Source organism: Anthonomus grandis, chromosome 6 (genome assembly GCF_022605725.1).
Source record: "Anthonomus grandis grandis chromosome 6, icAntGran1.3, whole genome shotgun sequence".
In the NCBI taxonomy this organism is placed as follows: domain Eukaryota; kingdom Metazoa; phylum Arthropoda; class Insecta; order Coleoptera; family Curculionidae; genus Anthonomus; species Anthonomus grandis.
The window spans coordinates 26829947-26842946 of NC_065551.1; the positions used below are offsets into that span (position 1 = coordinate 26829947).

Consider the following 13000-nt stretch of genomic DNA (forward strand, 5'->3'; position numbering starts at 1 on the left):
TCTCTCATCAATGTGGTATGTACTTCTTATAGATACTTTTAGTATGGACTTCATACTGATAGTATCATTTATAAATAGAAATTTAGAAAGCTTAAAAGAACATCAAAGATCTAAAAACTTAACATAACCTAAGATAAGGTAGCAACCATAGCTGAGCAGGTTTACATGAAAAGTTATTGTGGGGTATAAAGATAAGCATATGAAATTATCAGAGTTCAGATAATCCAGGGAAAAACTGTCCTTAGTCATTGGAAAATTTAGGCAAAAATAACTGGTTCTAGCATATTAATCATATTAAATTAGAATAAAAGCAATAACACAAAAAATCATTGTATTAATGTGGTTTTCACCAACTGCATTCATTAACATTCAATAATATCCCATCTGGGCTACTTTATCTGTTTCCCAAATCCGCTTTAAATTAAAACCAAAAAATCTCCAAATATCCAAGTAAGTAATCCTCATCGATTTTCTCCCATTCCAAAGCAGAAAAAGCGCGATTACGTTGCACCGCCCCCCGATACTAATATCGAACGTCTGTGGCAACTGCATGGCCCCAGTCACTTCTGTAGAATCTATTGCCTAGTTTGTCTCTCATAACAGGAGGCAGTGGGTCAGTGCTAACCAGTCCGGTCTAACTAAAACTAGGCAAACTCCACTTTTGTAATCAGCACTTTGCATTTTTGGGTGACTTAAAAAGTGAACACAAGTCAAGGTAAGTCTGATATTAGATTTTGAGCAAATGGTTTGTGTTTCTCGTTAATTTGTTTAAAAAGATAGGATTATTTAATATTTGACTAGAAATATTTAAATTTAAGGGGTATGTACGTTAAAGGGCTGAGTGTTGGGACCATCTTAATATTCAACCTCTTTTATTTCAAAAAGATTTTTTAAATTGTTGTTTCTGTTGGGCGCCTAACTAATTTTTGAAATTAATTTTCACTTTCAAGTATAATAGAAGTTAAACTGCTTTTATATTTTTTTTAATATTTGCTTCATGTTGGGTCTTAAGGTTGGTATATAGATCTTAAGTCACATGTTTTATTGTCATATTTTTTATATTTTTCTAATGAAGTATGGCATGCATGTGCATTGTTTGCAAACATTGCTAAATCCATTTTTCAAAATGTTCACATTTTAAATATGTAAATTTCTATTATAAATACACCATTATTACTTTCTAATGTCCTTTCTACTTTACTTTCTAATTGTCTGTTTTTAATGTTCAAATGAAATGCTAATTCTTTTATAATCTATGATAAATTAAGATCATCTTTAACAAAACATGTAAAATAATAATTTTTGATGGTAGGTGCACATGTAATGAGAATCAATTCATTTTTTACAGTTCAGCTGGTACTTTTAGTAAGTAATTTTGTTATACTGGAAGAGAGAGCAAATATCATATTACTTTAAAGGCTATGTGAATCTCATGGGAGCTCTTAAATCCACATTTTTTTTAAAGTTAATTAAAAGTTGTAGTTAGTAATAAAAATATTAAAAAATACATAGGTCTCTGATTCTGATTTGCCTAAAGGCCCTTAGAAATCTTGAGCCTGTGAAAATGTGGTATTTAAATTAACTAAATCACACAAAAGACATTAAATACCTTAATAAAATGATTGAGTGATATTTTCTATGGCTCCCATATTTCTTTGTGGCCTGTTATAACCTTATGATTTTTTAAAAATTTCGGATTAGCCTATACCAAAAATTATATCTTGACGACGTTAGTACGAAGTATACAATAAAAGTATTCAATAAACAGCTAAGTATTCTGAAATATTATATAATTGACTTTTTAAATCACTGCTAAAAGGTGAATATTCTGTCGCTCTCAAACTGCTGAGAAAAGTAATTTTGTACTGCATTCAGGTCCAAGAATCTTAAAATCAGAGCTGAGATAACTATGTTATAATTTCCAAGACATAAAAGAAAAAAAACATAGTATTTTTACTTGGTTTAACTTATGAGTCTTTAAAATCACTAACGAATCAATATTTTATTGCAAGGTTTTTTTTAGAAGTAAAGCAGTATAATTGTTGCTTGGGGTCAACCAACCTTTAAAATCACTGCCATTTCATCGCATCTAAGCCGATAAGAGAACAAAACATGTTTTTTACTGAGATAAATGGGACGCACTTAAGTCTCTCTCAACTCACAAATATATGTACAAATGGCTTTTGCCCATACATTATGTCCTACATATTTTGAACATAAAGGTTATTAAAAGTTATATCAACAAATTGTTATTAAATTACATTAAGTGAAATTTAAGCCCTTGTAATGATTTTTTTCTTTTTCATTGTTTCAAGCTTAAATAAATTAAATTATTTAAAAAAAATATATTTTGACTAAAATTTTTGTAAGTAGAGGGAGACTGTGTGCATTCCATTTACATCAACTTACAATTGCAAGAATGGGCTACTTCTTCAACATTAAACAGGTGGTTTTTTACTTCAATTAGCTTCAATTTTTCTTCGCCAATATTCTTTAAAATTGTTTGGTCAGTTGACTGATAAGAGCAAAAAAATATTAACTTATCTTAATCAAGGAAACTTAATAAAAATTACTTTCTCTATAAATTTCTAACCGCACTTCGAACTCCAATCTATAAAATACAACCAAACATCCCTGAATTGTCATTTCCAAAGCGTCAACAGAGAAAAGAAACTTTTTTACTGGTGGCGATTGATAAACCTTTGCAGTTAAAGAATTCTCTTTTTTAATTTGTTCCGGATTGATGAACCCTGAATTAAAATCCCTTGTAGAAGAATATTTGATCTAGATAAAGACTTAATAATTCCAGACTCAAACATGAAAAGAAGAATGGATAAAATTAAATAATATATTAAAAGCAGCCGCCGTGTAATTTATTTTGAAATTCTCCAAAGTCGAAGCTCTTAGTTTTATTATTAATAAGGCCTTATGTACATAAATTTTAAGTATTTTTCCATTTACGTATGTACAGGTGTTATAAGTTACATCATCGCATCATTGATTGGTAATATTTTCATTATTAACACGGGGACCTCGAGGATAAAAATAAAATGCGAACGCACTGGTGACATCATAAACCGTTTGAAAATATTATATTATATGAACGCATCCTGGGGCCATATGGCGGAAAATGAGAAAACGTTTTATTACTTAAAATTTTCGAAATAATTATTTTGTGACTTTTTCAGCGCCTTTCTTTAAGACAGTTTTAGAGTCTTTTAATGATACACTGATATTTTGAGAGAGCGAGGAAATTTATCTATTTTCGTTTACGGATCATTAAGGAAAAGAGATTAAGTAAGAAACGGGAAAAGAGATTTTTTTTGTTTTAACTGCCCCGTCTGGCAGGTTTGGATGCTTAGTGGTTTTTCAATGATAAATGGCATCGTTTTCGAAAACTGTTGTGATTTTTCCTTTGCGTCTATCAACTTACATTAAAAATCACGCTGCATGAAAACCCACCATTTCTTGTTCTAGTTGAATAACCATATATCACCCATAAAACAGAAATTATTCAACAACTCCCGTTAGTTTATTGCTTTGGGGATACACCCAAACAAACATAAAAACTGTAATACCATTAGATTAGAGCCATAAAAAGCTTATAGTTACTATCCTTTGTAACATGCCTGCTGAGCATATCAATGAAATTACATATGTATGAAGTAAACACCCACTGAAATTTAATAGTGACCCAGTTCCCACTTCAAAAAGAGACAATAGTAATAAAAATGTTACTAGATAGGACTGGTTGGTGCTTGGTTACTTACTAAGAAAATGCAGTTAAGTTAGGATTTTTTTAGATAATTTTCTATGAGGAATGTGGGGATATTTACAAGAAAAAGCATAAGCAACTTGCTGTTAAAACAATAAATAATTTTAGAACTATTTGGGCAACATAGTCAATAATACTTGTGTAATGAAATTAATGATTTTTAATAATACTGTTTATATTAGTATTTTTATACTTAAAGAAAATTTATTTTATTAGTAATTCTGTTTTATATGTCACTAGTAATAATAAGACAAAATACGATGTTACGAAGAGACCATTATATCGTCAGAGAAAAACTGCTAGTCTCATTCAGATCTCAAAAGTTCTCAGATGGCAAGTAACAGAGAAGTTCAAAAATAACTAAACACAGTAGACAGTCTAACCAATAAAAGTATCTGAACTTTGTAACAGAACAAACTAGACGAGAAACTTTTTATGGCAGTTCACCAACACCCTGTAGAAAAAGTATATGACAAGTGAACAGTATAAAAACCAGTCCGACTAGAAACTGCACAGCATAGTAAGGATCTCTGGTGGAACGATGGGATTGAAGAATTGGTATATCAGAAGAAAAAACTATATCAGAAATAGTTGAGTATCCAGCACCAAAAAAAGAGCAACCAGGAGAAATATAGACCAGGAAGATGTGGGACAAAAAGCATAAGGAAATTAACACCTATGCACCATGCACCATGCACTTTTTCACCGCTCAAAATCCTGGAAATTCATGAAAAGTTTAAAGTCCTGCTTTAAAAATTAGGTAAATGTCTAAATTATACTAAGTGAATATGTTGATTGGAAAAAGAGAACGATAGTTGTTGAACTTACCTACGGATGTGGTAGTAGAGTGTGACACAATTATGGTCAATATTGATTAAATCAAGAATGCAGTTCGATATTTGAATATAGTTCGAGATAGAGGTCCACGAGGAATGAATTCCCGCTAATCAAATGAGACTCAGAAAAACTGTTTCAACAACTCACTTGGTGCATCAACGAATAGTTAAATGAGAATCTTGTCTCTGCAAAATGGAAAAGGGCATATATATAATCCGTCCATAAGAAAGGAAATAAACTGGAACTATAGAGGTATATCTATAACCAGTCGTCTATATGGCAGAATTACCAAGATCTCATTGAACAAGAATATAAGAACAAAGAAGACGAAAAACAGTCAGGAATTCAAGCTGGAAGAACGTGTACCGATAACATCTTCTACTTAAAACAAGTTATAGGAAAAAGGTCAATCGTCAACCAAGAAACCCATCTTATATTTATAGATAGGTATCAAGAATTTGTGAAAACTTTTACAGGAAATCAATCTTAATCACTCTATTATAAAAGGTCGCAAGGACATGTACGATGGAGAAGTTCTCAGGTTTACTCCAAGACTGCTGTGCATCACCTACATTGTTTAAGATCTTTGTATCAATGGAAGAGAAAGTAAAACGGGATGGGCATTTGCCTATATGCTGTCCAAATTAATAACTGGTGACTGGAAATCAATACACGGAAAACAAAATATCTTTCCATAGGAACAGAACCATCTAACATGCAATTAGATATCAAGTAACTAGTTGCAATATTTACCCATATCTTGGTGTGGCTTTGGACTAATCTGGAATTGACTGTGAATAAATAAAGAAAAAAAAAAGAATTGACAAAAATATACAATTACTAACTGATGCTATTTAATTAAAAAAATTTTTTTTTCAACTTTTCGCCCTGTTTTAAAAAGGAATTAACTATTTTTTTAAATGAAAAATTTGAATAAATTATTTTTTTTTAATTTTATTTTATTATTACAATATATATGTATTTTATTTAAATTACCTACTAATCACTTCAAATTGTAAAAAGATTAATTTTCAAAAGACCACGCTTTTAGACCTTTTTCTAAGCTTTTTAAAATATGTATTTCCACCCAAGGAAAGGTCAATATCATGTAATAATAGTTATTTATACTCCAAATATTTAAATAAAAAAATAACTATCAATTTAAAATTGAAAATTCTTATCTAAGCTTTTTACAAATAATTTAAATTAGAAAAACATTTAAATCAAATATGACAATTTGGCATATGAGATGTTTTTATTAATGTTGTAGGCGAGGTTAGAAAAAATATACTCGTTTTTAATTTATTATTTTTTTTTAATATGAAATGAAAGTGTCTGCACTATTTGACACTATAGATTGTTAATTGTTTCTTAATACAATGAATTGAAGGCTTCAAAAATAATAGTAATTAAAACTGAACATATTTGTAAGAACAGAATTCAATAATTCCAATTAGAAAATCATAAAATAAAAGAATTACATATAAACATTTTCAAAATGGAGACAAGAAACCTAACACATTAGACACCTGACCTGTTATAAATTACATTTTAAAATTCAACATTTTGGATTAAGAGTTAAAAGTTAACTTAAAAAGTTTATATGATTATTTTTAAGTATTTTTACTTATATTTATTATGAATTATCCCACTTGAAAATTTAGCAATTTGGTACGATATTATTTACTAAGACATTAAATTTATTTCTTTAAATAAACTTTAACCACAATAGTAAAAACAATTAACAAAGTAGATCAATGTCAACATAACATGTGGGTGATAAACTCGTACTTTTCTAACTAAATATATAGAAATATAGGTTACATCACATACGACATAAAACCATAAATGTAATTAATTGTTTCAAATTATGTTTACAAACCGTCTTATCGAATAAAAAATCAAAATTTTTAACTTTGAAATCCGATTTTCTCGTAATTAAATAATTAAAGCAAAAAATAACGCCAGTGACATCACCCAATGGTTGCAACAAACTTTCATTTTATAATTAAAACTAATGGACATTAAAACCCCGTTAAATGTAAACAAGTAGTATTACGTTACCCTTTTACTTAATGCCAAATGTTTATTTTTATGTTGATTATGAGGCGTTGTGTCGTCAATAATATTGATATTTAAATAATAAACAAGTCGTAACACAAACTAGGAAACGGTTAATTCAACCACAGATAAAACTAGCTAACGCTTGCGTTAGCTAGTTATGTCTGTGATTTAACGCATTAAAAGCTGTACTTTGTAGTTAATAAAATAAATTGTATTTCTGAGATAATAAAGTAAGGTATTTAGGGAGCTAGTTGCAAAAAGCTTATTTTTGGACAGGAAATATGGAGCAGCGAGTCATGATGGAAAAATTCAAACTACAACAATGAAAAATAATACAAAAGAATGTTTTTTTGGCTTCTTACTATCTACGAAGCTAAGGTCTGAATAAAAACGGGAAGATAAATAAAAAACATATCTGTATGGAATAAATACATAAGATTTCAATTCATGGAATGAGGGTATATTAAAGATATTTTTGTAATTATTTTTTCATTTTACCACGAATTAGTTTAAATAATCCTCTGCATAGAAGTACGTTTAAGAAGATGTAAAAAATAATATTTACGAAATTATTTAATTGGTTGAATCCTTGCTCTGCGAAGGAAAATACCTTTATTCACCTTTCTAGGCAGTTGAGGGTTAATTGAAGTTCTAAAAAAACTACTGTAAAAAAATTTTAAAAAAATACTTGTGACAAAAGAATCAAATGCCTAGCAGAAAAAGAAAATTACAGTTTTTGAAAAGTTTAAAAATTCGTTTAATTACTTATTTTATATAACTTATGTCTAGCTTGAAACCAGGCAAGTTTTTATTTTTATCGAAATTTACTCCCAAAATACCTTTGAAAAAAATGTTCTACTGCCTTGAACAAACTTATTGTCTTCCATTATTATTTATGTATATCCTCCATTATTCAGCTATCTTTACAAATAACTTGCATGGAATATATTCATTATTTAAATTTGTTTCAGGCAAAGCTTTGTGATAATAGTGAAAAACTGCTTTGAAAAAATGCTTAAACTCTTAGGAAGAAAGATAAAATGAATTCAATTAACCGAGGAAAATAAAGAAAATACTTCAAAATGATTAGATTATAAAAAAGTATTTCAATTGCTTGAAAGAGATAAAATAGCTTTCATCAGAAAATGGATAATAATAAGAGCAACGACCACTTTAAATAAAACTTTTTAAGAAAATAGATGGACTAATAGCCTGAAAAAAATTAAGGATAACTGCACTTAAAAATAAATATATCCCAACTCCTCGAGAGTCATGGAATTGAGTATGGGATAATTATTAATTACTTTAAGTTGATGCATTTGTCCCACTCTTGGCTTCTTTTACCAGTAGCTGAAGAGTTTCGTAGTTGAAAATCGTACCGAGCTTTTTACCAAGAGACGATGTAATTTACGATGTATACATTATCTTTATTTTATAGTAATATATTGACTGTTTATAGCAAATAAATTGCTTTTAAATTTCAATTTGAATTAAATTACAACTTTTTAACTTTCAGATCAAAAATGACTTCTCCAGCATTAAACAACGGTAACGGACAAAAAGAAGCCTCGACCAAAGGCTCCCAGGCTCTCCAACAATCACCTGTCCGAAGCCAGGCGGGAGAAACCTCCCAGACTCAACAACCCACTCCTTCGCTAGTCGCCTGGTGGAGGGTGTTTAAATATGTCAATTTGTTGATGAAGCAACACTGTTAAACGGCTGTGGATTAGCATATGGTTAGAATGAGGTTTTAGCAATTAAATAAGTCTTTTTTTTGCTATAGTAATATTTTTGTTCAGGGCCGATTGGGCCTAGCAAAAGTTCATTTAGAAGTTTAAGAGTTTTATCTTAATATGAAAGTGTAAGCGAGGAGCCAGATGGGAGTTACACTTCAGTATCCTAGAAACCGATCAATTTTTGAAATGTTTTCTTTTCAAGAAAGGCAGATTTTTTATTCAGAATCACAGTATCTTATTTAGTTGTGATTCTAAATTTGATAACGGCTCCGTTCATTTCACTTTCCTTACCTAAAAAATGTTTTTGTTTGCAAAACCAAATTCGATCAAGGATCGTTGATTTTAAATAGAACATATCAGTGGTTGTTTTATATTTTATTATAGTACAAAAATAAATTTTTAATGATTTGAAAACCTTAAAACTATTGGAGAATTTTTATGGCTTCCAAAGAATAAAAATAGAGGGTTTTTGCAATTTTGTATGCACCAGTGATTATCCACTTAAAACGTTTTTTCTTTTATCCACAATAATTTGTCTAGAGTTTTAAAAATATAACCAGATGTTACAAAAATATAGCCAAGCCATTATAGTAAATGAATATATTTTAACAAATTTAATAAGCATACTGAAATTATGGTTGAAAGCAAAAATATGCCAAAATTTCTTTACTGAATATTATTGTTACACGTAGTTGTTAAGAGTTACATATTATTAAAGATTTTCCTATTTTCGTAGAAGTTATTTATAAATTTTAAGCGAAGTTATACCATATTATATCACTTTGGTAGTTTGTTAATTGTAGTTGTTTAAAAGTAGAATTATACTTGGCACTCTTCAAGATATATATGACAATATATTAGCATATAGTAAGTGTTTACAATGTTAAATCATTGAACTTAAAAGATAGTGTGGATCTAGTCCATTGGTTTACCAAATTTTTTGTTGGCTATATGCGAATCGAAATTTTGATTGACTATTTATAATGCAACAATTTATTATATTTAATGTTTAGTTTTAGGTTTTGTTAGTATGACTTTCATTATGTAATTGATCATATACGTCCTTTGAGTGAATTCACTATTAAAAGTCAAATTAAATATATTTACCAAAATATTGAAATAAAAGTATACTGTTAAGAATTAAACTATGCAAACTATAAGTATATAAATTATCAGAAATAATATTATATTTTGTAAATCATATCTGTTATTTCTTTTGGCAGGGACTTTTGCATAATATTCTAAAATTAAAGTGTTATAAAATATATTATTACCTCCAATAAATATGGGAATAGTATATTAATTCATATCCAAAACTTACCTTTGCAGTTCTTCGTAACAAGAATCACAAATCTCGGATCCAACTGTTGCTGAACGGCAAATACGCCTTTTTGCAGACATTTTTTTTTCCACAAGGTCCTTCCTGAAAACAAACTTTTTTATGACAAAATGCATTATCTTATTAAGTCTTAACGCAAATTTTGTCGACGCCTTAAATAATTTAACAATTAATTGTTAGAAAACTTTTAATTTAAATCACCACTATAGTGTTTTTAAAAACTACCCTCAACAATTCTTATGTTCTAAGTTCAGTTCAATGCATAACGAGAAATTATCTTATTTTTTTTTAAGTATAAAAATAATTGGAAAATCTTAGTAATTTAATATGTAGAAAGAAGGAATATACAACGTGTCGAGAAGCAAATCGATATTTTTCGCGCTCTGTTTTTCATAGTTTGCACCTCGTATAAAAAAAAAAACATTTTTTTTGTCAAAAAAGTGTGAATTTTATAGAAAAAACTTATTATTTTCTGAGCCACCTCAATATTTTCTGAACTTATTTATTACCTTAATATTTTCTGAACCACCTCATCATCAAAACGGTAGACACTTGAAGATACGTCATCTCGCGGACACACTTTTGGACTTTTTAGAGTAGGAGAGAATAGAGCGCCTAAACTCCACATTTTCTTCAGTTTTGTGGGTGGCTGAATCGATATTGGAGGCTTACGGCTCGGAGGGTTTTTCTCTGAGAGCTTGGAGAATGGCGTTGGGGTAGTTGGAGTCGAGGGATCCATCTAAAAATAACATATTTATTAACTAACTTATTAAAGGCTGTCCTGATTTTTAAGAAAAATAATACTAATACTAATAAAATAAGTACTTTTAGTTTTAATCTTCTTCCGAAGATGCCAACATCGTTAGCGAAACACGTGTCGAGATTAGAAATAAAGAGTTTTGTAGTGGTAAAACTGTCTCGTAATTTGAATAAAATACTGTTCAAAAGTGTTTAAACAGTATTAAACTTACAAGCAAATAATAGTACCTAATATAATCTAATTGCAACATAACATAAAAAAGTAAGAAAAAAAAAGAAAAGCGAAAAAAATTGATCGAAAATTGTTAAAGACTTTATTTTATAATTAATGTTGAAATAAGGTTTTCTTCTACGTTCTTGAGGCATGAGAGCATTCATAATGAAAGTCTTTAATGCAACATAAACCAGAAATCTTTACAAGAAAAGGCAAAGAAAAGGGATTAATACTTTCATACCTTGTTGCTATAAATACTTCTATTTTGGCTAATTTTATTACTGCATAGGCATCTTATCAGTGAATTTATATAAATATGTCAAATTTGAAAAAATCCTGCCTATTGAAACAGGTCAGTTCATGGATATTTTTTATCTTTGGATAGACAAATCTTTAGCAATGCTTTTTATGTGATCAAGAATGGATTTAAAAGAGGCCACTCCATCCATATACATACCATACCATAATTAAGTACCGTAAGATTCCGCCAAAGTTTATTACAATAACGCGTTGTCTTTTTCGACAAAGACTGCCGTAAGATGTAAAATTTGTGTAACAATTTACGGATTTTATTTATTACATAATTAATATGAACATCCTATTTAAGTAGACTATCAAAATATACTCCTAAATATTTTAAACTATTTACACAATTAATTCTAATGCTACAGGAGCAGTGATCAGAATTATGTAAATATTGTCCAGAAATCTGGTAGGCCAGATCTACTCATGACATAAACTTTGTTTTATCAGTGTTTAAAGTTAGAAGACTGAAAGCAAACCAATATTTTACCCTTGATCATTAACTCAGCTTAATTTTCGAACCCCTTCAAGTGAATTAGTCAAGTATTATCTACAAAACAACATTATCCCCTAGAATAACCGAAAACAAACCATTAATATACAGCGTAAATAAAAGAGGCTCAAGCAGAGTACTTTGTGGCAGACCATACTCCACTGCACGTTCAGAGCTGAGCAAATCATTTACTTTTACCTGCTGTTTTCTATTTTCTAAAAACGATTTTAATAACTGATTTAATAGTCCAGTAAAATCCATATTTTCTAAACTATTCACTAGAATATCGTGAGGCACACAAAGGCGTTTGCTAAATCAAAAGAGATGGTCATATATTTCATGCTTTCGTTCAAACCAGAGACAATGCGGTTATTTGCTTTTATAGGAGCATCCTCCTTGCTGAAATTTTCTCTAAACTCGTGATGTTTATTAGATATTAAACTATACTTATTTATAAATTGAGTAAGGCGAAATTTTAAGTACTTTTTAATTAATATACAAAGCAATTGACTTGTATCGTATCTAGATGGTTCTGAATATATTATCAACATTGCTAGACGTTTTATTTTTATATATACTTATTTAGCTTCACCTCTATTATCCAGGAATAAAAAAGTGTCAAAAAAAAATTGTCGACTAGTATTTTCTAGTTCTGCATGGTATTACGTATCAGGAAATCCAGGTATAATATAATTTTGTGCTCAAAAACTTTGAATTAATTAATTTAAGCCCGAAGACAGCTCTATCTAATATAAGAATAATATTAGTAGATTCCAATTGCATATTGCGAAGTTCCTTTTTAGTTCGATATTAATGCTTGCAATTGAGCAAGCATACAATACAATGAATCAGGTTTAATTCAGAAAGTCAGTAGTCTGAAGTATAAGGCCGTGATTTCATTCAATTGAATCTGAGTGCAACACACCAGACGAATCATTCTCTTGTGGAAGTGATGCAACTTTTACTTCAGAAGAAGATGCGAAAATGACGTCGGCGTGCCGCTACTTGGGAAATTCAAGATGAGGCCTCTTATTAAATGAAATCCACTTACATCTCATAAAATTTGCACTGTTACAAAACTATATTATCCTATTATTTAAAATGTGCATAAATATAGTAACAAATGAGTACAATTCGTTATTGTTTTTTCATAATTTAAAACTACTGTAAATCACTCACTATACCGACACTAACTAAACGAAATTCAACCAACTTATTATAATAAAAATTAAAAATAAAGCTCCTAAAAATTCAAAAGTTTGCGGGTAGCCATGTAAATATGTATTAAGCCTTAAGAGATAAGCAAAATTAACTGCATTGATATTCTTAGTTGAACCGCTTACATATTGCCGGATGTAACTTTGAAAAATGCAAATTTCAGTAACAAATAGACCCTTTATTTAGTTTTTAATAGATTATGGGTTTTTCTTATCAGGCGCTATTCTAGAAAATGATGTTTTAAGTTTGACTAGAATGTTTA

At 29.3% G+C, this 13000-nt stretch overlaps 1 protein-coding gene and 1 long non-coding RNA gene across 3 annotated transcripts in view; one reads left to right on the forward strand and one right to left on the reverse strand.

Moving 5' to 3' along the window:
* The window catches only part of LOC126737314 (rap1 GTPase-activating protein 1), a 349016-nt gene that overhangs the window by 307592 nt on the left and 28424 nt on the right, over nt 1–13000 (reverse strand). Inside the window, exons 1-3 of one of the 2 annotated variants that reach the window (XM_050442171.1) lie at nt 12572–12682; nt 10261–10490; nt 9734–9835 (exon numbers count right to left, since the gene is read on the reverse strand). In XM_050442171.1, coding sequence (XP_050298128.1) covers nt 9734–9835; nt 10261–10490 — 332 coding nt within the window. In that variant the 5' untranslated portion in view covers nt 12572–12682. Of the gene's footprint in view, nt 1–9733; nt 9836–10260; nt 10491–12571; nt 12683–13000 lie in introns of those variants that run through there. The other variant, XM_050442170.1, reaches the window with a different exon arrangement.
* Nucleotides 492–12073, forward strand: LOC126737315 (uncharacterized). Its single transcript, XR_007660988.1, has 2 exons — nt 492–715; nt 8193–12073. It is a non-coding gene; the product is annotated as an uncharacterized LOC126737315 (long non-coding RNA).